The sequence below is a fragment of the Chrysemys picta genome, chromosome 6 (assembly GCF_011386835.1).
Source record: "Chrysemys picta bellii isolate R12L10 chromosome 6, ASM1138683v2, whole genome shotgun sequence".
Classification (NCBI taxonomy): Eukaryota; Metazoa; Chordata; order Testudines; family Emydidae; genus Chrysemys; species Chrysemys picta.
In genome coordinates this window covers 70,927,497-70,954,963 of record NC_088796.1, presented here as the reverse complement: position 1 = coordinate 70,954,963, position 27,467 = coordinate 70,927,497, and the positions used below count along the sequence as shown (strand labels likewise).

Sequence of the window (27,467 nt, the reverse complement as noted above, 5' to 3'; positions counted from 1 at the left end):
AGAGTCATGAAGTTTTTAAATTATTTTAATTGCATTTGGATGAAAGGAATTCATTGATAGTTCACATCATAATACTTCCTATTATAAAGGCAGTGGTCTGCCTCCTTGCCACGTTTAATGTATGCAAAGTTCGATGTTTGTGAAATAAGATTCAACATGAAATGTACATTACCTGCCTTTTCTCTGGATGGCACTGGCTTTTGAAATCCACACCATTTTTAGCATGGTAACACAGTTCAGCGCATCAAAGGACTTCTACAATATTAAGGTAGAGTTCATATCACAAGAGCAAGGGATGGATTTACTAGGGTACATTAAACAAAGCAACATAAATAATTACCTAAATTATCAAACTAAATTCAACTACAATAATTACAGTAATTGGACCTGGGCATGTTTAAAGCTTGTTAACTACAACCAAGTGTTTATTTAGATCCTACTTCTCTTCCTTTACAAATATATAGACACCTTTTTAAAATTAAAGTCAAAGCCAAAATCTGTTCAATGTAAGTTTTCTGGCTATCAGGTTCTTTTAAACTTATAATGCCTAGTATTGCACAGAAAGTGAATTGTATTTCCCCTCGCTTTATCATAGGGCTAAGCATAAACATCTCGTTATTGTACTTGATTAAATTTTATTTCTTCTTTGCCACATTTGTAAATTACCATATTTTCCTAAATTTGGTATTTGAGTGCAAAATACAATCATACTAAACATTTATAACATTATTTTAGTTGTCAAAAGATTTGCATTCAAGAATCCTCAATAAGTTCAGTTCCATGTGCCAGTAATAATCCTGCTAATAACGTTTTCCTACCGGTACTGTTAACATCTTTACTTAAAATATGTACCACTTCACACTTCTCTGCATTATTTCTTTCAGCAATATTAACCCGAAGTTTACACAACCATACCTCTTTCATCTTGCCAGAGTCAATAACAAAGACAACATCATTGACTGTGATGCTGGTTTCTGCAATATTAGTAGAAAGAATCTGCAACAATAAAGTTATTTTATAGTAACTGTAGAAATGAAGACAGCATAAATAAAAGTTAACAGCTGAAAAAAGTAATTTGATACTTGCTATTTTGCGAATGCCCGGAGGTGTAGTTTTTAGCACCTTCTTCTGATCTGATGTTTGCATATTTGAATGCAGCATAAAAACTTGATATCTAATGGCAAAATAGAAGTGAAATTTTTAAAATATATATTTATTTAATTTAATTAATGTTAAGAAGCATTAAAATCAGCAACAGAAACTAAAGAATTTACCTGTGAGCATTATCAGCAAACCTCTTGTCATCAAACAGAATGCGATCCCTCAAGCCAACTATCTCATCATATCCAGGAAGAAAAATTAAAACTGCTCCTTTAAGGGAAAAAAAAGTCAAAGTAGGATACAGATGTTACATAGGAAACTCATTTTAAATCACAGAAAAACATGCTCCAGTAATATGTATTTGTAAATACACAAAGGATTTACATGCAGTACTTCAGTGTATGTAGTTATTACTATTCCAAAAAGACAAGTGCGATCACAGATACCTCTGAAACAAGCTGTATCCACAGTACGGTGGAGTCGCATCACAGGCGCATTTAACTTACGCGATTTTAACTATACGCGCTCGGCAAAACAAACAACAAACAAACAAAAAAATAGAGAGAAAAACAACAATTTAAATACTGTACCTGTAGTGCGGGCGATTCCGCCCACCATTCCTCTCAATGAGCGTTTGACTATACGCGATTTTCACCTTACGCACTGACTTCCTGTACCTAACCCCTGCGTAATATGCGACTCCCCTGTAATTTACTAAATAAACATTTTTAATACATGCTTACCAGCATCACAACTATGACAGATGTTGTAAAGTAGGTGCATTATCAGATCCAGATCCACTTTTTCATCATCAAAACTGTGATGATAAGCTTTCAATAGTTCTCTGTCTTCTGTACTAAGATCACCACCATTTGCCTGCACTAGAGAACTTTCATCCAGATTTCCAAACTCTAATGAAGCACTGAAATATATACACAAAGTCACTAAGTGATTGGGCAACAAAATAGTAAATGAAATTTAATGTGGATAAATGTAAAATAATGCACACTGGGAAAAATAACCCCAACTCTACATACAATATGATGGCGGCTAATTTAGCTACAACTAATCAGGAAAAAGATCTTGGATTCATCGTGGATAGTTCTCTGAAGACATCCACGCAGTGTGCAGCGGCAGTCAAAAAAGCAAACAGGATGTTAGGAATCATTAAAAAGGGGATAGAGAATAAGACTGAGAATATATTATTGCCCTTATATAAATCCATGGTACGCCCACATCTTGAATACTGCGTACAGATGTGGTCTCCTCATCTCAAAAAAGATATACAGGCATTAGAAAAGGTTCAGAGAAGGGGAACTAAAATGATTAGAGGTTTGAAACGGGTCCCATCTGAGGAGAGATTAAAGAGGCTAGGACTTGGAAAAGAGGAGACTGGGGTGGGGGGGGGAGGAAGGAAATATAATAGAGGTATATAAAATCATGAGTGATGTGGAGAAAGTGAATAAGGAAAAGTTATTTACTTATTCCCATAATACAAGAACTAGGGGCCACCAAATGAAATTAATGGGCAGCAGGTTTAAAACAAATAGAAGAGAGTTCTTCACACAGTGCACAGTCAACTTGTGGAACTCCTTGCCTGAGGAGGTTGTGAAGGCTAGGACTATAACAGGGTTTAAAGGAGAACTGGATAAATTCATGGAGGTTAAGTCCATTAATGGCTATTAGCCAGGATGGGTAAGGAATGGTGTCCCTAGCCTCTGTTTGTCAGAGGGTGGTGATGGACGGCAGGAGAGAGATCACTTGATCATTACCTGTTAGGTTCACTCCTGCAGGGGCACCTGGCATTGGCCACTGTCGGTAGACAGGATACTGGGCTGGATGGACCTTTAGTCTGACCCAATATGGCCATTCTTATGTTACATAAAATAAGTTTATCCCTCAAGAAACAAGAGTGGAAGTGTGCATCAAACAACTAGGCTTCCCTGTAGCCATGAATTCAAAATAAGATCAGAACTACCAAGATATCCAGTTCTTATTTCATACTGAAATATTTGAGATGGTGTAGGTAATAACAGAATATTCACAACAGCAAATTACTATTCACTGACTTTAGTGATTTAAGTGCCAATGCCATTCAGCACTTAACATGCTTAATGAGCTGAAATGCTTTGTTTAATCAGGGCTTTAAATGGTTATACTTACACTTGTTTTTAATGCCAGTCACCCAATTTATCTTTTAAAAGGAAAACAGTAGCTGGAAAATGCATTTTTTCCCCACCAGCATGTAGCTATACCCAGCTAAATAAACACACAGCTGCAGTTTGACTAGGTCATAAATCAGTTTAACAGTTACGTTTTAGCAGTAGTAAAATGATCTAAAACCAATAAGGTTTTTATCGTGATAAAAAGAGGTCTTCTATGATCCAAGCTATTATTTTTGAATATTCCAGTGTATATATTATATATGCATCTATTACTTGTCAATACATAATATCATGCTAAGACAGTACAGTGACAACCACATTTTGAATAAAATATTCCAAAAACAGAAATGCAGTTTACATTATGTTGCTAAATCCCATTTCAACTAGAGGACTTTTACTCTGGAAGAGCTGAACTGATTTAACTTGTATTCTAAAGCCTTGTCTGCACATAAAAATTGTAGCATTTTAACAATACTTGTACAGTTAAAGCAAAACTACTTTAGTGTGAACATACTTATATCACTATAAAGGTGCCTTATACTGGGATAGCTATGCCCATAGAGAAGGGGAATAAGCTATAATGGCTCTTTTATATTGATATAAGTGTGCCCATCCTAGGATTATACCAATTAAACAATTTTGACAAGAAAAAAATAACACCCTTATTAAAAACTGTGAGGACAAAGCATTAGAAATTTCCTCCTACTCTCAAGTCAGATATATTTATTTTTCTTTGATACCAAGGCTAAAGCACATTCAAACAAAAATATTTATAGAAAACATTTATGCATGAAAAAACAACATACATAGTCTATTACACAGACATTTGACTATCTTGTGCGATTTAGGAATACTTTATATTTGTTCAATTTGGCCATGCCAGCAATGATATTGCCAAAGTGCAAGTGAAATGCACTGAATAGATATCTGTAAGTATATTCATTTTGCTCAAGTTGATTTGTTTTATAGCTCATCTAAGGGTATGTCTTCACTACTGGCTGGATCGGCAGAAATATTAGTCCTGTTTGCTATTTACTATTTAAATGCTGGCTGTTTTGATGTGGGTTTGGTTTATTTTTAGTATTTCAACACCAAAATCCTCCTTAATAACAGGCTTATAGTTCATAGCTTAGCATTTCCCCACAAATGGGGCCTAAACTCATTTTGTTTTCTATTTCATTGCAATCCCTTTCCTGACTCTCTCCCCATCCTTTAACATATTAAAAATCAAATTTAGAACACACTTTTTTTCAACACCAGGAATTATATGCTGAGACCACTCAATGGTTCTCCCTGACCTTCCCAACCCCCCGCACGCTTCTACAAAGGAGGGGGGAAGGATAGCTCAGTGGTTTGAGCATTGGCCTGCTAAACCCAGGGTTGTGAGTTCAATCCTTGAGGGGGCCACTTAGGGATCTGGGGCAAAATCAGTACTTGGTCCTGCTAGTGAAGGCAGGGGGCTGGACTCAATGACCTTTCAAGGTCCCTTCCAGTTCTAGGAGATGGGATATCTCCATTAATTTAAATTTAAAATCTTGAAAGAAACTCCTTCAACAAAACATCTGCAGCACAGCTATATTTCACATTTTTCTGGCCACAATGGAAGTGGCGGCCAGTATGTCCCTCGGCCCATGCAGCTTCCAGCAGCTCCCATTGGCCTGGAGCAGCGAACCGCGGCCATTGGGAACCACGATCGGCTGAACCTGCGGACGTGGCAGGTAAACAAGCCAGCCCGGCCTGCCAGGAGCTTTCCCTGCACAAGTGGCGGAACAAGTTTGGGAACAACTGCATTATAGAGTTTTGTTTCATGCCCACTATAGCAGTCTTCATTGCTGGGTGACTAAGCTCTGCGTAGAGACAGAGAGCAGTTCAAACGCTTGGATTGGGAGCCCTGGAACTGTAAGCCGTTCTCACTCTTTGCTTTTCTGCTTGGACAGCATGTTAAAGTTCTCCTACTTTTGCTTTCCCGTCTCTTCTGCTTCCAGGTAGGGAAGTTTTTTAAATGTACTTTTTCCTCTTTGCTATAACTTTTGTCTTGTTAAACTGGTGCTTTGAAAACCTTCTTAAACCCTGCACAAGCGGCGGAACAAGTTTGGGAACCACTGCTATAATGTATTTGATATATATTTTTAAAACCACCTAGTCTTATTTGAGGAGGTTTACTTTTTAAAAAGCAAGAATTATCTTCCGGATTTATTATACCTAGTTTTGCAAATTGGCTTTTTTGTGCCAGATTTTAGAAGCTAGAGAACTAAACATTGTTGTACCCATTAAAGTTATGTACGAATATAATAGGCATTTACATGTTAAATAACTGTTTCAGCAAAGCAGGAATACCTTACCTGTAAGATTCCAGAAGATCTACAATCTCAGTCTGTCCAAAATGTTTAGCCCAATCCAAAGCCATCCTACAACAGTTACAAAGTGTTCTTTACTGTCTCATTCAGAACTACAAATACCTTATATCAGTCAACTACAGATTCTATGTACTCTTTAAACACTTGTCGTACTCTCATCACTGTAGTATCCACCAGATACATGTTTTCACACTTGAAAGCACATGATATCCAAATAATACAGTATACAGAAATCCCCGCAAAGTAAGTTTGCCAGCTCTGTGTAAGAGCAAGTACAAGCAAGCTATAGCGAAAAATAATTTTTCACTTCTTCTGTTGGAAAACATAAACCTATGTGCAATATTGAGTCACACTTTGTATCTTTCCTTCACTACTGCCTATACGCCACATGCAAGTGTTCTGAAATGGCATACCTAGTATTCTCCGAAGACTAAGAGATTCATATGCTCAAAGATGTGGTTTTTCAAATTAAAATTCCTCTGTTCATTATTTCCTTATAAAGCCAATTTTACTCTTCTCTCCCTAAATCAAATCTGTTTTGCATGTTTCTGGTATCAGTATCTGCCAGATATAAATCCACTGGTAGACTAATTCCTACTTCATTTTGTATTACAATGATCTACCGTGATCTTAAGTTATCTTTTCTAATATCTAGAACAATGAATTAATGGTTACAGATGTGTGAAAGTCAAGGGATATTATAGTTATAGACAGGTTTCAGAGTAGCAGCCGTGTTAGTCTGTATCCGCAAAAAGAACAGGAGTACTTGTGGCACCTTAGAGACTAACAAATTTTAGTAATAAATTTGTTAGTCTCTAAGGTGCCACAAGTATTCCTGTTCTTTTTATATTTATAGACAGTACCACAAGTCATTCCTGAAGAGAAAGAAGGTCCGAATAATACCATGTACTCTCTTTTCAGTCTTGCATATATAGCTCCCAATTAATACAAATGGCAAAGCATTTTGACCCTGGTCCACTGCCTATTGGAGTAAATGGAAAAACTCTTGTTTACTTCAATGGATTCTGGATTAGGTCCATTGAAAGGGGAACAATATGCCAGTACACTTAAAAACAATTCCAAAGCAAAGATTTTACAAGTAAATATTTTGAAAAGCTTTTGAGGGGAAAAAAAAAAAAAAAAAAAAAAAAACGAGAAATGACATTAGGCAGAAAGAGTAAAGAAAACAGGGTAGAATTAAAAAAAAAATTAGTTTGTCAAGACTATAAGGTAACATTAATCAAAATATGCAATTATTCCTGGTTGTAAACTGAAAACTTGCCTATTTAGAAAACAAATCAGATTTTGAAAGAATTCAATTGTTTTTTTACCAGCCATTGGATGATTTGCTGTGGACATTTGCTCCCATTCCAATCAGCTGTTCTACCTGACTTAAGAAACCTCTCCCTGAAGCAATCATTAGTGCAGTTGCACTGGTTTCACTGTGTCTGTAATCAACTAATGAGGAAAAATTGAAACATTAGTGTTTTGGGCAAAAAGGAAATTCGTCAAACAATGTTACTGATTCCTCCAAACATTATATTTAGCAGCATTGCTAAAGTCCACCCACCTATGAAAAGATTAGTTTCTGGATGAAGGACCAAAAGATTCATTTTTTCCATTGTTGATCCTCATGAACTTAACATTGTATTACACAAAATGATTTTATAAAAATATGTACACTTCAAGAATACTGTGATAATAATCAATAATCAAGGACACAATCCATTAATTATACAAATCTTAAGTCAATTATCAAAGAGGTATTTGAATGTAAAATTAAACAAAAATTAAGAAACTAAAAGTGATGTAGAATTCATAGCACTTTTAACTCATTGCATTATTTTTTTATTTTGTGAAGTCTCTGTAGGAAGCTGCACAGCCCAGTAAGAAAAACAAGTTTACTGAAATAAGAGAAACCTACCACTGACATTTTCAGTTAAGATAAGGTGAAACACCTGAGCAAAGGCATCAACATCTTTATGCAACCATATATCGGAGAGACAAGAATCCATTTCTTTTATTAACCATGGTTCAAGGCAATTCACATCTTTTTCAGTCTGAAAAAAGATAATAGACTTGAAAAACAAAAAGTATTTGAATCTTCACTAAAGCAGTTGCTAATCTAATGTTTTACATTCTTCACACACCCACTCTCACTCACCCTCCGACTCACCCACCCCTCACTATTTTAATAATGTGATACTACGCCAATCCTCTACATTATCACAGGAAAACAAGTTTCCAGCTTTCATAATGTCTGGAATTGTGGCATACAAAAGTCACATCCTCAAACTAAATTATTATTATTAAAAGGACAAGAATGGTAAATCTTGGCTCTACCTAAATAAAAACAAAATAAAAGTTTTTAAAATAGGATAAGATCTAATGCTTTATAAGGATTTAACAAACAGTTAAGTCATTTTCACTTATCTGTAAAAGAGTGGAAGAAGAAAATATTCTAAACAGCAACTGAAATAAAAACTTTTCATTTAAAAGCATTTGTGTCCCTCTAAAAAACCTCCATATCAACAATTTCACTAGAAACCCATTTTCTACACTTATTAAACACAAAACTGTAAACATCACTGTCTCTAAACATGCAGAGCTATAAAATTTATAATTCTATACATACACCTGTACTTGTAGCCTATGCTTGATTCAGTCCTTTACTATATCAATTTTGTGACAAACACTTTCAAGGAGCTGAAAGTTTCTCAGATGAATACCCATATAATATTGGAGACCAGGACTCATTTTCACATCGTCACTCAAGACTGAGACACACAACAGTTTAAGAATAGACTACAAACAATGCCATCTAAATTAAACTAAACTAATTTGGAACTGCAAAGAGGGTTGTAAAGAAAGAAGTAACTTCAGGCAATTACTGCAAGTGAACGTGTCATTTATTCCCTTCCTACTACTGCTTACAAAGGAACAGTCCTTATTTTTAAATATATACAAGCGTAAGACTTCTATAATATGGTTTAACTAATAAAATGCTATGGTTAAAGGACATACCATTATAAGCAGTCTCATCTTTCTACATAACAAACACTATATATTAAGTAAAGATGATAATTGGGTGGCAGGTACAAAGTTTTAATCAAAAATACCTTTAATCTGTACTTGAATAAATTTGTCAGGACGGCCTTAAATCTGAATTTTTTATTGCATTTTTCCATCAAGTATATTCTGTCAGACATTTAGATAAATAGCCAATGTTACTTAAGAGTGTGATACATTAAAGATTAACTGTAAATGGTCCCTATAAATCCATTTATTGTCTCAATGACTTCCATATCAACTTAGCTTAGTTTACAACAAAAAAAGATGATTTTTCCAGTACTGCCAGTTCAACTTGAACTCTGAAAGGGATGGGTCACTACACAAGTATACGCAGTATAACTGTTTTGTCACTGAAGCAAATACGACTTAGAAGACACAAATGAGAGGCAGGTGTGTTGATTAAAGGAGATTTTTACAGTCACTTTTGTGACCATAATAATATTTTAACATTAATTCATTGTTCTTAGCAATGTGACATCTTCTGAGAGATATTCATTCACGCCTGCCACCAAGGGATTAAAAAAGTCTTCCATTTTAAATATTACTGTTAACATTTCAAGCAGAGCACACTACTTCTTCCACAGGTTTATAGGATCTATCCATAATTTAGAGACTAACAAATTTATTTGAGCATAAGCTTTCGTCGGCTACAGCCCACTTCTTCGGATGCATAAAATGGGACATATATTGAAGATATATATATATACAGAATATATATATATATATATACAGAGAGCATGAAAAAGTGGGAGTTGTGTTACCAACTCTGAGAGGCCAATTAAGAGAAAAAACTTTTGAAGTGATAATCAAGATAGTCCAGTACAGTTTGATAAGAAGTGTGAGAATACTTACATGGGGAGATAGATTCAATGTTTGTAATGGCTCAGCCATTCCCAGTCTCTATTCAAGCCTAAGTTGATTGTATCTAGTTTGCATATCAATTCAAGTTCAGCAGTTTCTCGTTGGAGTCTGTTTTTGACGCTTTTCTGTTGCAAAATTGCCACCTTCAGGTCTGTTATTGAGTGACCAGAGAGGTTGAAGTCTTCTCCTACTGGTTTTTGAATGTTATGATTCCTGATGTCAGATTTGTGTCCATTTATTCTTTTGCGTAGAGACTGTTTGGTTTGGCCAATGTACATGGCAGAGGGGCATTGCTGGCACATGATGGCATATATCACATTGGTAGATGTTCAGGTGAACGAGCCCCTGATGGCAGGGCTGATGTGATTAGGTCCTATGATTATGTCACTTGAATAGATATGTGGAAGAGTTGGCATCGGGCTTTGTTGCAAGGATAGGTTCCTGGGTCAGTGTTTTTGTTCAGTGGTGTGTGGTTGCTAGTGAGTATTTGCTTCAGGTTGGGGGGTTGTCTGTAAGCGAGGACAGGTCTGTCTCTCAAGATCTGTGAGAGTGAGGGATCATCTTTCAGGATAGGTTGTAGATCTTTAATGATGCGCTGGAGAGGTTTTAGTTGGGGGCTGAAGGTGATGGCTAGTGGTATTCTGTTATTTTCTTTGTTGGGCCGGTCTTGTAGGAGGTGACTTCTGGATACTCGTCTGGCTCTGTCAATCTGTTTTTTCACTTCAGCAGGTGAGTACTGTAGTTTTAAGAATGCTTGATAGAGATCTTGTAGGTGCTTGTCTCTGTCAGAGATTGGAGCAAATGCGGTTGTAACTTAGAGCTTGGCTGTAGACAATGGATCGTGTGGTGTGTCCTGGATGGAAGCTGGAGGCATGGAGGTAAGTATAACGGTCAGTAGGTTTCCGGTATAGGGTGGTATTTATGTGACCATCGCTTATTAGCACAGTAGTGTCCAGGAAATGGACCGCTTGTGTGGATTGATCTAGGCTGAGGTTGATGGTGGGATGGAAATTATTGAAATCATGGTGGAATTCCTCAAGGGCTTCTTTTCCATGGGTCCAGACGATGAAGATGTCATCAGTGTAGCGCAAGTAGAGTAGAGACGTTAAGGGACGAGAGCTAAGGAAGCGTTGTTCTAAGTCAGCCATAAAAATGTTGGCATATTGCGAGGCCATGCGGGTACCCATAGCAGTGCCGCTGACTTGAAGGTATATATTGTCCCCAAATGTGAAACAGTTGTGGGTAAGGACAAAGTCACAAAGTTCAGCCACCAGGTTAGCTGTGACATTAATCAGGGATACTGATCCTGATAGCTTGTAGTCCATCTTCGTGTGGAATATTGGTGTAGAGGGCTTCTACATCCATAGTGGCCAGGATGGTGTTTTCTGGAAGATCACCGATTGATTGTAGTTTCCTCAGGAAGTCAGTGGTGTCTCGAAGATAGCTGGGAGTGCTGGTAGCGTAGGGCCTAAGGAGAGAGTCCACATAGCCAGACAATCCTGATGTTAGGGTGCCAATGCCTGGGATGATGGTGCGTCCAGGATTTCCAGGTTTATGGATCTTGGGTAGCAAATAGAATACCCCTGGTCGGGGTTCTAGACATGTGTCTGTACAGATTTGTTCCTGTGCTTTGTCAGGGAGCTTTTTAAGAAGATGGTGTAGTTTCTTTACGTAATCCCCAGTGGGATCTGAGGATAATGGCCTGTAGAATGTGGGGTTAGAGAGCTGTCTAGCAGCCCACAAAAGCTTATGCTCAAAATAAATTTGTTAGTCTCTAAGGTGCCACAAGTACTCCTGTTCTTTTTGCGGATACAGACTAACGTGGCTGCTACTCTGAAACCTATTCATAATTTGTTTGTTAATATGTGGCTATAACCGTTACATAAGGCAATTTAATTTTATGTGGGGGAGAAAGGATAGACTACTAATATAGATATAGCATATTTGAAAATTGAATTCTGACAAAAAAAAAAAAGCATACCAATTGACTGAACACTGTGTCACCACCATCATCCAACAAGTCATACTCTTCAGACACACTTGGGACAGATCTCTGTCTTTGAGATTCTGGTTTGCTAGTGTTGTCTTGAGCAGAATACCATTCTGTAAGGGTGGTTTGCTGTTTCTCCTCTAAAATATTTATAATTTTAATAAAGCATTTATAAGCAAACATTTTATTATCCACATTTTAATACCCACTTTTATTTATTAAAGATAATTAACTTTAAAATTGTATTGGAGACATTACCATGCATAAGTACTTTCCAAAAAGCATACATAGTAACCCTGTGGTTAGAATGCTGGCTCAAATCCAGGGGCAGTTTCTAGTTACTAGCAAAGACCTTCCAAAGTTTCATTACTGGAAACCTTTGCTTTAAGAGTAAGGAATAAAGCCATAATATACAGAAGGCTCAATCCTGAAATGATCAGGACGAAGTACTATTGACTGTAATAGAAGAGGAGTTCCAAGTAAGGAATTACTACTGGAATGGACACAAAATTTCTTACTTCTCTGCAAGTAGAAAACTTTTGAAATGATTAAGAGGAATTAAATAGCTCGTAGACAAACATAATGGAGACCGTAACTGATTATACATATTTCTCAGAAATATAAAAGCTTAACTAGGTCAACAGTGATTTATCAGTTCTATATCAAGTGAGCTACATGAACGATGTACACTATATAATGATGCCTCATGTTAATGTTAAGTTTTAAAAGATATTTTGTTAATAGGTTATACTTTGAATAAGTTGGGGTTGGTTTTTTTTTAAATAGGGACATGTATGTCTATTTAGCCTCACCATATAGTCGTCTTTAAACTGGTTAATATTTGTGAGTTTTTCTAGATTCTACTTTTCTTAAATATCCACCAATTGGAAAGACAAACAAAACCCCTATATATATATATATATATATATATATATATATATATATATATATATATATATATATATATATATATATATATATATATATATATATAGTCATTGTTTCTGTGCACTGTAGACATTGTGTTGTGTGGATACAATTACATTCTATACAATTACATTCCTATATGGTACCTGTTGATTATATCATGCTTGCAAACAGCTAAAAGTAAACAAATGAATTATGTGGGATTCTGCTTCATTAGAAACAGTAAAACAATGTTTACCAAGTGGAGAACAAACAAACAAACATGTAAAAAAGAAAACAGCAGGAAATTAAGTGTTATTTTGAGTTTTTACAAAATGTACCACAAAAAAGTACAAGCATTTTTTTGGCCCTAAATGTTTTTTTGATCCACTAAAGTTTACTATTCAGTATTTTGAACAAAAATCTATTTCTAAACAAAAATGTTTGTCATGTTTTACTACTAGAAAACAGTTGCTACCAATGTCTCTTTTCCCCACCTCAAAATAAGTATACTAACCTCGCTGTTTTTCTTTTTTATATTTTACCATCTCTTTATTTGTATATCCTGTACTTCGTAAGGTATCTTCCAGAAACATCTCCTTAACGTCATATGGTCTTCCTTGAACTGAAAACAGAAATAATTAATATTTAGTATTTTTAGATTTTCCTTGCCTCCATTAGTTATCCTTAAATGATGGAACCAATACATCTGCCTTGGTATGGAGAAGAAAAAGATTTCAACAAATTTCTAAGGGCTATTTTAAAGATTCAATAATAATTCTTTCAATGAAAAGTTATAACTTTGGTAGGGGTTCATTTTATTCATAATACTGGAGTCAAGGCAGACGAGCATTTTACAAGAAGGTTGAAAATACCAGCTGAGAATTACATGCTCAAAGTTATCAGCGCTTCTAATTTTCTCTGCATCAAGCTGAACTCGTTCTCTTGTCTTTATACCCCACTTTATTCCTTTACCTCTAAAACACAGAAAAAATATAAAAATACGCTGTAAAAATAATGCACTAATCTGGAATGGTTACAGAAATGTTTCAAAATCCAGCAAGCTCAGGAGTGTGTGTCAGCACACAATTTCAACTTTGATTCGCTTAAGTGTCATAGGTTTAACAAAGCCTTATTCACATATTTTGTTATGCTTTAATGCGATAGATAAATTCTAGTTAGGAAAAAACTGATCTTAAAATTAGTCAGATTTAGTACTTGCAAATATGATATCTCTTGACTTACTGTGTATCACTGGGCAGCTTCCAAAATATCTGATAAAGAGATTTACATCCAGGGCAGCACTAGAAAGAATCAGTTTCAAAGTTGTCTGTTTTTGCAATATGTCTCTTAACTTTGTTAGCAAGAAGTCACTGAATCGATCCCTCTCATGTACTTCATCCTATAACAAGAAGAAAAAGGACAAACATCCCAGATCCAGGATCATAATTTTTGAGAAAACTGTACCCTTTGCTAACCTACATAGATGGCCAATAAATTACACAAGTATTTGTCAAAGGAAATACATCTTTATATCATGAAGTAAAAAACTGTAGAGAAGGGATTTTGCACAAGTATTTCAGAGCAGAATTTGCCTGCTGAATCTTATTATTAAAGATGATGCATGATCCACAAAACACTGCTAGATTTTTAGATCCTCAGTTGGGTTTTCAGACTGGCAGTTGCAAAACAATCTCCTTACTCGATAACTGAACAAATCTGATCTGGAAATCGCTGAGACAAACCTGGATCCCCACAACTTAATTTTTATAAAATAACTTTTCAGATTAACATTTACCATAAGAGCAAAAAAAAAAAAAAAAAAAAAAAAAAAAAAATCGATCCTCCATGAAGGATAATTTAGTCACAGCTAGCTGACTGGAGATTATTTACATCTTGTAACTTTTTCTAAAAAGTCAAAAAACTCAGAACCATTAAATTGTGAAGGTATCTTACTCTATGTAATCATGTGTTCCTATGATTGTTACCTTTGTTATGCTTTCTGTTACAATCTAAAGCAACACACATTAAATTGGTGTAAGCTCTTTGGAGCAGGACCTCTCTGTATGTTTGTACAGTGCTTAACACAATAGGGTCATGATCCTGACTGTGGCCAGAGTGCTCAGCACTTTGCAGTACAGAATGCTACAGAAGTGTTGCTTCAATTTAGACTGCAAACAGAAATGTGAGACACATGGAATTCTGATACATGCTCACAAGACTCCATAGTAGCAACATGAGCTGTCCTAAGACTAACTGTATTTAGTTCCAAAGAATGTTGCAAACAATTCAGGATTCTATCCTCCCCTCAATATATCTGTGTACTCTTATTAATTTCAAATATATACTAAAAAAACTGAGCCCATTAAACTGGCAGGCAGTATTTTTAATGCAGAAAAACATACAAACACATGAACTACTATATAGACCAGCCAAAGGCAGCAAATACAGTAATTATGATTCATATTCTGCTCAGCTGACAAATATTTGAGCCTAAATATACTATACAGCCAATTAATGAGAAAAAATAAGGCCTGATCTCACAGTTGTCAAGGCCTCTGGAATGTCACTCTACATGAACACGTAAGGGTTCTTACCACAATAACATGTGTCACAGTCGATAGCGTGCTGTCTCCAGCCATTAGCGTACGAAGTAATACACCGTTAGTGCAAAATGTTAGCAGCGTCTTTGGAGAAACCCTAATTAAACAGTTATAAAACAGACACGTTCAGTTCTTTGCAGTGTTCTAAATTACATAGAATTTAAAATATGCAATCTATCTTTCATATTCTTATTAAAAATGAATGCTACTCAAAAAAAAAAAAAATTAACACCTGGTCACTAAGAAATGACTCCTTAACGTAAGGTCAGATTCAGAGTAAAAATGCCTAAGATCAGAACCTTGAGAATATACCTGTATGCCAACCTGACTTTAATTATATGTAAAATCCATAGGATGGCTTAGTTTGTAAAAACATGCTCTTGAACTTTCCAGCTTATACCACTGAAAAATATTTTCAACTGTCAGTGCTTGAAATCAGCCAGGTCACACCAACCTGGCTTGCAAGCCAGTCTTTTTAGGCTACAGCTACACTAGAGAGTTTACAGTGGTGGAGCTACAGCGATGCAGATGTGCAGCTGTAAGTTCTCTAATGTGACTGCTCTAAGCTGACAGGAGAGAGCTCTCCGGTCTGCTTAACTATCCAGCCCTGCCGACATAGCACTGTCTATATAGCGCTTACATCACTCTGAGGGGTGGCTTTTTCACACCCGAGTGCCATAAGTTATACTGCAACAAATGCTAGTGTAGACAGAGCACCAGAGGCTTCCATCTTGTTCTCCAGAATCTCAGCTCTCATGTCAGTAGAGCCCAAGTGATTATATTTTAAATATCTGCAAAACTTTATTGTGCTCGCATCTCATTTTGGTGCCTGCATTAGGCAAAGCGAGGTGTGCGGGCAGAGCCTGGGAGACTGCCACTACTTTTCCCCCACCAATTCAAGCCCCAACGAATGCTTGACTAACATCCACCTCTAGCAAGAGTTTTTTTCTTGCAGACATATAAAGCGTAGCAGCAAAGGGAGACACACAGGATAACAGCTAGGAATCCATTCAGCCTCTCAAAAAGAAGAAACCAGCCTAAAGGTATCTTACCTCTCCATCCCTAACCTACCTCTGTTCAGATTGACATCTGTGACTGCCTCTCCAGCTTCTCTTCCTGGGTACCCACCGCCACCTCCCCCCCCCCCCAGTCATCTAATGCTTAACAGGACTAAAAAAATAAACTACTTTCCCTCCCAAATGCTCCCTTCTTCTCCTCTTATCAATTACTGTTGGAAATTCCACTATCCTCCCAGTCTCTCTCCCATTCCCCGCGCACATTAAAGCTCCTTCTAGAATCCTGTTAGTTCTTTTAGGAGATATTGCCTAGGAAAACACCTGCTCCTGTCCATCTCTGCCACCAAACCCTACAGAAACTAATTATTCCTATCCTCAGCTACTGCAACCTCCTCTTCTCTGGCCTGCCAGACAGACACTCATTTTGCCCCAGCCCTCTTCAGACTCTCAAAACGGTCTTGCAAGTCCATTTTACTGGACATTTTCATAATCTTTAACTCCTCTTAAAAACCCTTCACCAGCTTCCTGTGACTTTCTCCATCAAACGTACGCCTCTGTATTCATCTTCAAGGCCACCTACCTCCTTCATTGCTCTGCTTTTGTCACCTTCTGCACTCACCTTAGCACCTCCACTCCACTGAAGCTGCATAACTAGCCAAGACCTTAGTGTCCTCCTCCCACTTGTCCCCACACCTCCTTCTGAATGGCACCATATGCCTGGAAACCCCGAACCCCTACGTCCTCTGTCCAGCCAATCTTCTCCCCCCCCCCCCGCCCCCACTTTAAAAAACACAGGTCTCCCAACAGTTTGATAAACCTCCTGCTGAAAGGGTTAGCTAATGAACAAATTAAACAAAACAGGCAAGGGCTCAGCTAATTTTTGTTTCCTCCTATTTTCTACAAGTTTAAACACTATTTAGTGTGTATTACGTAATTATTTAGGACACGGCCCTGTCTTACTACCATATCTTCAGAGCGCCTAAGACTTTCAGAACTATACAAATAATGAATCAAAATAAACTTTTTTATTTTCACTAAAATGAATTGGGGTTTTGTGCTTGAGGAAAAACTTAGATCCACATTTCCTCAAATTATTATTTATTTCCAGATCAAACTAAGGCTGAAGTTTTGTGTCAGCAGAGATTTCTGGTTTTTGCACCTTCATAGACGTCTGATCAGATGGAACTTCATATTTTATACTTCAGACAATGTAGCCAACTATCTGTGTTTCTTTGATCATTTATTATTCAGCATCACAGATAAGCATGTTGCTTAAATGACATGAGATAAACAGTACCTGCCCTGAGGAACTTAAATTCTAATTTTTCTTCAAAGAGTTAGATGCATTCATGCAACTTCTTGGTGTGTGTGTGTTTTTTTTTTATATATATATAAACATAATATTATTTATACCTGCTTTCTAATCGGATCTGATAGCCAATTGTCTGGCCAATCTTTTCTCTTCTTTCTGCGGCAACCCTTTCAGCCACAGCAATAGCTGCCAAACGTCTTGGCTGAGTGCAAAATATGCGACATGGAATTCCATTTTTGTAACAGTCATCAAGAAGGAATTGAGGAATCTAGAAGAAAGTGGATTTGTTTTTTAGTTTGATAGCATTGCAACCTTTCTACCTTAGCAGACAAAATATATAACTGAGCAGCACCACTGAGTAAAGCAGTTTGCATTGGCTCATTTTATAAAGAAGAGATGGAGATTCAGTCTAATAGCCCATTACAACTCTTTTTTCATTATTCATTTTAGGCTATTTTGGGTGTTTAATACTGGTACTCAGCACGAAGGAGGCAGATCACCATAAATCATTGCAGAAATAGACAAGAGGTGAGAGGTCTGCTCTCTCCCTCTCTGTCGTTTATTACTGAGAGGAAAGGTCAAAGCTTCTTACCCTAGAGGCCAACCCCCATCACTGCAAGGCTTTGGGTGCTGAAATGTTTGACCTTTCTTTTCTCTCCTCCTACATATTAACCTTTCTTAGGAGGCTCTGCTGAGACTACTCCTCCTGTTGCTGCCAAATGAAAAACACACAGGGATCCCTCTCGGATTCATAGCAGAGGGCAGAGCTGGTTCCTGATACAGGAAGAAGGCATCCAAAGCCAAAAAGAAATTTTTCTTGGAGTGTTTAATAGACCCATAATGGGCTATTACTGACAAAGTCAGGGAAATATTACAGGCACCTTTCAATTTGATTTTAGGTAGATGACGTTTTTTGGGCTCTAGCCTGTTTAAGAGAGAATCTGAAACATTTCAGATGCTGTTTTCTCAAGTTCCTGTCCCAAAACAGTGAGATAAGGAGCACTGGTACACAGGATGATCTAACAAAATTTTAACAATGTTAAATTTCTAACCAAATATATAAAAGAACACTACAATTCTCTTAAAAGGGAAATAACACTGCAATTTTGCCATGACAACTTTTAGGAAAAGTTTCATGTAGTCATAGTAGAGTTTAAGAAAACTCTACAGTCATTATTTAAAATAAAAATAAATACCAAATACAGAAAACAAAGATTTACTGAATACGTCTGCCCTTTCTGCATCATGACTGACAATTTTATTATCCTCATCTAGTAATCGATTTATGCCATTGTTAGGTTTTGATTGTTTCTAATATATTTAAATAATTATTTCTTATGGTCCTTAACCCTACTGACCACAGATTTTTCACTGATCCCTTTCTTACCATTTGTCTGCATTTCCTAACTGTAATTTGCAGTCATTTCCATCAACTGTTCTGTATGTGTGCATATGTCAACAATTTCTTAATTGCCACTTTCACTTCCCCTCTAAATCAGGATGGGTTGGGCCATAAAGCAAAAAAAATAAAACCAAGAATTGTTGACTCTTCTGGGATAAATCCTGCTCCCTTAACCTTGCATTGGAACTTCCCATGTACATAAAGTAAGCAGGATTTGGCCCTGTGTTCTTAGGTCAGTTCACTGTGTTAAAAACACAGCACATAATGCAGGGGCCATAAACTACAATAAAAAAAGTGTAGGGTTGGAACCTGCCTGGAGAGGTCAAAGTCCAGCCCCCCACCCAGGATAAAGTATACTTTAGACCATCTCTGACAGCGGTTTGTCTAACCGGTTCTTTAAAATCTCCAATGATGAGGATTCCACAGCCTCCTTTGAAAGCCTATTCCAGACCTTAACTATCCTTATACTTAGGAAGTTTTTCCTAATATCTAACCTAAACCTCCCTTGCTGCAGAGTAAGCGGATTACTTCTTGACCTACCTTCAGTAGACCTGAACAATTGATCACCATTCTCTTTATAACAGCCCTTAACATATCTGAAGACTTATTAGCTCCCCCCTCAGTCTGCTTTTCTGAAGACTTAACATGCTTAGGTTTTCTTAAATCTTTCCTCATAGGTCAGGTTTTCTAAACCTTTTGTCACTTTGTTGATCCCCGGTGGACCCTCACCAGTATGTCCACACCTTTCCTAAAATGTGGCACCCAAACCTGGACACAGTACTTCAGCTGAGGCCCACCCAAGCCAAGCAGAATAGAACAATTACCTCCCAGGTCTTACATATGATAGTCCTGTTAGTGCAACCCAAAATGATAACCACCTTTTTTCACAATTGCATTGCATTGTTGACTCATTCGATTTTGTGATCCCTGCCCATATCCTTTTCAGCAGTACTAACACTTCGCCAGTTATTCCCCATTTTGTAGTTATGCATTTGATTTTTCCTTCCTAAGTGAAGTACTTCACTCATCTTCATTGAACAAGATGAAATTCATTTCAGAGCAATTTTCTAATCTGTAAAGGTATTTTGAATTCTAATCCCATTTTCCAAAGTGTTTACAACCAGTCCCAGGTTGGTGTCATCCACAAATTTTATAAGCATACTCTCCACTCAATAGTACCTAGGGCTATCGATTAATCGCAGTTAACTCACGCGATTAACTCAAAAAAATTAATTTCACTGTTAAATAATAGAATACCAATTGAAATTAAATATTTTGCATGTTTTTCTACATTTTCAAATATATTGATTTCTATTACAACATAGAATACAAAGTGTACAGTGCTCACTTTATATATTATTTTTATTACAAATATTTGCAGTATAAAAATGAAATAAAAGAAATGGTATTTTTCAATTTATCTCATACTAGTACTGTAGTGCAATCTCTTTATCCTGAAAGTACAACTTACAAATGTAGATTTTTTTTGGTTACATAACTGCACTCAAAAACAAAACAATGTAAAACTTTAGGGCCTACAAGTCCACTCAGTCCTACTTTTTGTTCAGCCAATCGCGAAGACAAACAAGTTTGTTTACATTTATGGGAGATACTGCTGCCTGCTTATTTACAATGTCACCTGAAAGCGAGAACAGGCGTCCGCATGGCATTTTTGTAGCCGGCGTTGCAAGGTATTTACATGCCAGATATGCTAAATATTCATATGCCCCTTCATGCTTTGGCCACCATTTCAGAGGGCATGCTTTCATGCGGATGATGCTTGTTAAAAAATAACGTGTTAATTCATTTTGTGACCAAAGTCCTTGGGGGAGAATTGTATGTCTCCTGTTCTATTTTACTCGCATTCTGCCATATATTTCATGTAATGGCAGTCTTGGATGACGACCCAGCAAGTTGTTCATTTTAAGAACACTTTCACAGCAGATTTGACAATACAAAAAAGGTACCAATGTGAGATTTCTAAAAATAGCCACAGCACTCGATCCAAGGTTTAAGAATCTGAAGTGCTGTCCAAAATCCGAGAGGGACGAGATGTGGAGCATGCTTTCGGAAGTCTTAAACGAGCAACACTCAGATGCGGAAACTACAGAACCCGAACCATCAAAAAAGAAAATCAACCGTATGCTGGATGGAATCTGACAGCAAACCACATTGATAACCGTCATATAGGACAATGGTTTGCTGTCACACGGAGGACATATCTAGTGGGCTCCCACAAGAGTTTGGTACTATTTAGGGCTGTCAAGCGATTAAGAAAATTAATTGCGATTAATCGCGTGATTAAACAATAACAGAATACCATTTATTTAAATATTTTTGGATATTTTCTACATTTTCAAATATATTGATTTCCATTACAGAAATTTTGACTGTGTCAAAAGCCTCACTAAAATCAAGATATATCATGTCTAGAGCTTCCCCCATTCACTAGTCCAGTAACCAGTAGCTGACCTTCAGTGCGTGTCTCCACCATGACAATTTGCATTTTTGTTAATTTACATCTAAAAAGTATTTGTAGTAGGAGAGTGTCCTTAGGCATTGATTCTGCAAGTTGATCCAGATGGACACACTGAAGTCAGTGGAGCTCCATACAAAGGCAGGAGTTCACTCATGTGGATCAGCTTGCACGATCAAGGTCTTTGAATAACTCTCTTCAAACTGCTGATCACTTTAAAATTTTCTACTTCTCAGACTAGACTATTTGGTTAGTAATTTACACTGTTTTGTATGGTCTTCAATTTTATTACAATGGGTTTCAATCTGACCTGCTCAGGAAAGTTTATTAGGCTGTAAGGAGAAAAAAAATGAAATAAATAAAACATTTTAAAATGCATTTTGCATTGTCTGAAAAAAGTCTAACTATATTGTTGATTAGAAAGATGTGAGAAGCACAGAAGCTTAGCCGTTTAATATAAGCACCTGATTTCTGTCAAATATTTCAGTTGCAGAAGAAGACAGAAAATGTGATTTATTTGAATGGAGAACCTTTCCACTAACAGGCCAAATAAATGCCAACAGAGTAATACGAAGAGATCCCATTTAAATAAATAATGTTTTAGGACTTCATTTTGACACACAGATAAAACACATATGGTTAGTCCAACAGTATAAAGAACTAATTCTGTCCTTTTAATTTCATTAAGCGAAAAGACATACCTGAGTAGTTTTTCCTGATCCAGTCTCTCCCACAATCAGAACAACTTTATTTTCTTTAATAATTCTGACAATTTCTTCCTGTTTTTCAAAAACTGGTAGAGATTGCCTGAAGGAATCAAATTCAGATTCCCCCCTTTTCACAGGAATCTGAGGGATGCCGTTGTTAAGTCGCCCACTTGTCTTACTCATTTCTCTGTTCTCTAAGAAAAGACAGAATTAATGACATGGCACCAAAGGTGTCCCCCAAAACGCTATAACTCAATGCAAAACTGAACACTGATTTTATTTTAGAAACCTCTGTATTAACAAAATACCACGTTTCCATGTTAGTGCAGTAAAATATTTTAAAGTGACAAATGAACATGTTCCAGAACGCTGGTGGAAGTCATTCTGTTTGACAAAAGGTTTCTGAGAAGAAAAAAAAAAAAAAGTTAACCTTCCCAATATCTCACTGCCAAAGTCGGGAAAGGCTACAAGTGCTGTGAAAACATCAGACTCAGCACCACAGGGAAAGAAAACAATCCATTATATTTAAAAGCAACGCATCTAGGGAGAGGTGGCAACTGACTTAAAGAAGCTGACCTGTGAGGCTACCATGCTGGCCTTAAGTCTCTCCTGCAGACCCATTTCTTCCACAGTCCCTAGAGAAGTTATCATATATTAAAATAATAAATGACTAACGATTTTTTAAACCACTCCACCATGATGCACACATGCCTTCTCTGAGTTAATGTATAATCATATTGTAACCCATGTGCTTCTTATCCCACTCCTTTCCTAATGATTTGTTGGCCACATTCATTGTATCCATGTTTAAATTAGTCCCAAATCCTGCAGACAGAGTATGTCTACAGTACAATTATAAACCCGCAGCGGACCCTGGCCAGCTGACTTGGGCTCATGGTGTTAGGGCTGCAGCACTGTTTAACGGCAGTGCAGACTTCCAGGTTCAGGCTGAAGCCCAGACTCTAGGACCCTGAGAAGTGGGAGGGTCCCAGAGCTCAGGCTGCAGTCCCAGCTGGGAATCCACACTGCAGTTAAGGTCCCCAGCAAGCCAGCAGGCATGTACCTGCTGTGGGGTTTAATTGCAGTGTAAACATGCTCTTAGACATGTGTCTAATTTGGAATATGGTAAACTGATTTTGCTGAGTCTATACTTCTAGATATACAGTGTACGGTGCCACATATTTAACACTAGCACATACCATAAACATACAAGGATCATAAAAATCTTTAGCACAAGAGGCTATTCTGCAAGAGTAATATCAAACTACCTAAAAATCAAACTATTGATGTTCATCACTATTGAATAAACTAAAAATGAATTCTAGGTAGATTTTCATGCTTCTTGCAAAACATCAATTCAAGCAGTTTTAGTATAAGCTTACTGAGAATGTCAAATCTATCAAGAAACATCTTCGCGCTATGAAAAAGTCAGAAGATGCAAATTCAGTACAAACTTGAGTCCTTTATTTCTACTTCTTCACACAGGCTAACAGACTGAGCTGGACAGGAGCAAACAATTGGCTAAGCAGGCTGGATAGGTAAATAGACTTACTATTTGTACACTACTATATCAAATCATACACACCCTTCTTCATAAAGCACTGCCACACGGTTATTAAACAATGGCTCCCAACCACACAAAACTCTAGTTTTGTTAACCTTTTATAATTCAACCTTAAGAACAAGAGGTGTGCAGTATTTAGAACCATCATAAAATCTGTAATATCAAATGAAGTAGAGTTTTCTGTGCACCAGACCAAACCTCCTATACAGAAATACAATTAAGCCCTCATAGCTGAATACCTGTTCAAGTAATAATCCTGTTAAAAGGTCAGTGTTCTGGCATTAGAGAATTTATCAAATGTATATTTGAACTAGTTCTGTCATTTAGTGGAGATTTAAGAAGTCTGAATTGTAAACTCTTTAGGTTATGGACCATGTCTACAACTGGAATACAATTAATACAATACAAATACAAGCTTCCTTCTTATTTTAATAGGAAAAAGTCAATATAGCATGGAATGAGAAAATGAAAAGTGCGTTATTTTCCAACAGTATGAACTCACAAACTCTTATCAGATTATACTGCACATACCAGCTTCAACAGCAAACACATTTCCTCGTTCTGTTTTTGGTAGAAGTTCAGTGCGTTCTTTATTGGTCACAGGAAATCTCTGAATTAGGCTCCTAATAGCATGTTTTGTATTGGGGGTCAAACTACAGGCCATTACTGTATGAGCCAATTCTGATCCATCTTTCTTCTTTATGGTTAAATATCTGTTTGCTCCTTTTCTGAAAAAAAAAAAAAAAAAAAAAAAAAAAATTTTTCATTTCACTAGTAGTAACTGTTTTACCTGTAAATACAAATCTTCTGACAATTAACTCCTAAATTATACTGAGATGATCTACAAAAAAAGTTAAGTCTAATAATATAACAAATACCACAAAAAACACACAGAATAAGAGAAGCATCCAGCACACGATTAAGAGATCCAACAGGATGCCTAAGCAAAAGGTCAACCTGGTTTTATGATTCTGACTCAAAGATCTGCTATTATCTCAGTGGTCATGATCAGGCTTTTGAACCTTGACAGTACCCCTTCAGAAGTTATTTCAAGAATCATAGAAGAAAAAAAATGTTTTGCTCAAACTCAGTCTCTTAGGATGCTTCCCCAACTGATCTATCAGCAAGTCCAGATTTTTATGTCCTTTATACATACTATGCTCTGTTTCCTCTTCTGCTGTGTGACCCTACAACTTTTGGCCTTTGATCATCTTCTGTTTATCTCAGCTTGAAAGGGGCCCTCTGTATGAAGATTTCCCCTTTTCTACTTAGAAGATTGAAATGTGAAGCGACTTGGGGAGTAAACCCATCCCTGCAGTACCATCCAACCCCTTTCCGCCATTACTCTGTACAGATGCTCTCACAAATTTCTAGGAGTAAGGGAGGTGCTGCTCTCGATGATAGGTCCCTTACCAAGCTCCCAGTCTCCATGCAGAATCTGGGTCAGGAGGCAATACAGTTCAGAGTGGAATGACTCCTGGCTCTGTGTGTAAAGAGAGTCCTTTCTTTGTCAATTTCACGGATCCATAAGGTAGAGAGGGGGCAAGGCTTCCCAAACTGTACAGGCCCCAAATTCAATCAACCAGAGAACTAATGCTCAAAGAACCCTGAAAGGAACCTCAGTATTTCTTCCTTACTAGACTCTCCTGAATGATCTGGCCCTCGGTCAAACTACAAGAAATACTGGAAATATATATTGCCTTTTAAAGAGATATGTGGACTTTCATTTTTAGTAATGAACACAACTAAACTCACATTAACTTACCCTTTACTTTTAGAAATTAGACCAAGAGACTGACTCAGTCGGTGAATAAATGCTCTTTCAGTACTAGTCAAAGAAGAAGGAAATTCCATTTCTAGAAAATTAAAAAAAATTAGCAGATATAACCCAACATAAATAGCATATTACTTCTCCCCTATTTCAAATAAAATAAGAAATATTTGCTTATTTCCATGCCAAAATAAGCAATCTCACCAAGAACTAGTGAGCAGAGATCTCTAACCTCCAAAGTAGCAGCCGTGTTAGTCTGTATCCGCAAAAGAAGTACTCCTGTTCTTTTAACCTCCAAACAAATTAGTCTCATTTACCTTCTCCTAAGAGGGGAGGCCAACCTGTAGTTCCACTTTGTTAGTGAGAGGTTTCAGAGTAGCAGCCGTGCTAGTCTGTATCCGCAAAAAGAACAGGAGTACTTGTGGCACCTTAGAGACTAACAAATTTATTAGAGCATAAGCTTTCGTGGACTACAGCCCACTAAGTTCACTAAGTGGGCTGTAGTCCACGAAAGCTTATGCTCTAATAAATTTGTTAGTCTCTAAAGTGCCACAAGTACTCCTGTAGTCCACGAAATCTTATGCTCTAATAAATTTGTTAGTCTCTAAGGTGCCACAAGTACTCCTGTTCTTTTTGTTAGTGAGAAGTATCTTCCTCCTTACACATATAAAACCCTTGCCACTACCTACTGTAGTGGTTCCTAGCTTTTTCAGGCAACTGCAGTCATTTGCCAGGCCCAGTGAAATCAGTGGTACAAGTGCGAGGGAGTCATATCACCCTTGAATATTTTGGCCTATATGGCATTTGGGCACTTACGCTACATTTGGGCACTTATGCTAGGACTGGGATGCTACAGGAGTTCATTATGTTGGGCTAGAGCTGACATAACTGATAGGATACAAAATGCAATAAGCATCCATGGAATCTCAAAAGAGAATGGGGCGGCACACATGCATGAAGTACCAGCACTCGAGACATGTTCTAGCCATGAATATTATAGCTCAGACATGACATGCTGCCAGCTCAATCACCCTAAATTCACCTCAATAGTTATTCCTATTAATGCTAGAATGGTTCTACCTGCTTCCCAAACCAAGAGCCCCACAGTGCCCTCAGAGAGCTTCGGCCACCAGAATAGGGCAGCAGTATAACCTTCCGCCGCCCCATGTCCTACCCTGCCCTTGCCCACACAAACACCCCTACCCAGATCACCCCCCACAACCCAATCCATCCCATAACCCCCACACCTCTTGCCTAGGTCACTGCCTCCCAACCAAAGCCCTGCCCTCCTCCCCCATACCCCCTGCCCAGCCCCCCCCCAACCCAACCCCTACCTTACCCCCAACCCCTGTCTAGATATCCCCCATCCCCTGCCCTCCTCACACGCTCCCTGTCCAGATCACTCCCTCCCCAGACAGGCAGATCTCCCTGCTCACCCAGAAGCCCCCTCGGCCCCCAGCCCCCACAGGGCCTCACGCACCGACTCCCTCCCAGGTGTCTCCACATCATCCCGACCCGCGGTCACCTCTCTGGTCCCCGTAGCGGAACCGCTCCAGGGCGATGTTCACCGCGATCTTCACCTCCTCGTCGATGCGGATGTCCTTCAGCCCCCTGGCCCGGCTGCTGCCCGAGCCGGAGGCTGAGGCCGGGCCCCCGCCGGACAGGGCGCTGCTGGGCGGCCGGGGGGACACGCTGCTGGGCCGCGACATCTCCCTGCGGGGACAAGACCCTCGTTCCCAGCCCGGCCCCGGGGCTGCAGGGCTCCCGCTGGCGGCCGGGGCAGGCCGCGCGCGCACCTACCGGCGGCCGGGTGACCGGGCAGCAGTCGAGCCGGTCCTGCGGGGCTCAGAGGGAAAGTGAAAGGGGCGGGACCAGCCGCGACGCGATGATGACGTCCCTTCAGGCGGGGGCGGGGCGAAAGGGGCACGCAGGAGATAGGACCCGTCGCCGCGCGGGACGCATGCGCTAGGGGCGGCCGTGTGAATCCAATCACAGCCTATGGGGCAGCGCGCGGGCCTCTAGTCCGCAGCTATGTGTCCCGGACCCCGCTGAGCGTGGTGCGCCGTCACCCCGGGCGCTCACTCACCTCACCTGGCTGCCTCTCGTCCCGAGGAGCTGTCTGTGGGCTGGCTCCTCCCCACGTGAGTCAGGCTGAAGCTCCTGC

At 38.3% G+C, this 27,467-nt stretch overlaps 1 protein-coding gene across 2 annotated transcripts in view; it reads right to left on the bottom strand.

Moving 5' to 3' along the window:
• The window catches only part of YTHDC2 (YTH N6-methyladenosine RNA binding protein C2), a 45,610-nt gene extending 18,454 nt beyond the window's left edge, over nt 1-27,156 (bottom strand). Inside the window, exons 1-17 of one of the 2 annotated variants that reach the window (XM_024106721.3) lie at nt 26,829-27,156; nt 25,298-25,388; nt 24,064-24,260; nt 21,963-22,162; nt 17,485-17,651; nt 15,050-15,152; nt 13,698-13,854; nt 12,970-13,077; nt 11,538-11,686; nt 7,548-7,683; nt 6,955-7,081; nt 5,609-5,674; nt 1,845-2,023; nt 1,275-1,371; nt 1,087-1,174; nt 916-996; nt 173-255 (exon numbers count right to left, since the gene is read on the bottom strand). In XM_024106721.3, coding sequence (XP_023962489.2) covers nt 173-255; nt 916-996; nt 1,087-1,174; nt 1,275-1,371; nt 1,845-2,023; nt 5,609-5,674; nt 6,955-7,081; nt 7,548-7,683; nt 11,538-11,686; nt 12,970-13,077; nt 13,698-13,854; nt 15,050-15,152; nt 17,485-17,651; nt 21,963-22,162; nt 24,064-24,260; nt 25,298-25,388; nt 26,829-27,012 — 2,213 coding nt within the window. In that variant the 5' untranslated portion in view covers nt 27,013-27,156. The other variant, XM_042840466.2, reaches the window with a different exon arrangement.
• Between the last annotated feature and the right edge of the window lie 311 nt (nt 27,157-27,467).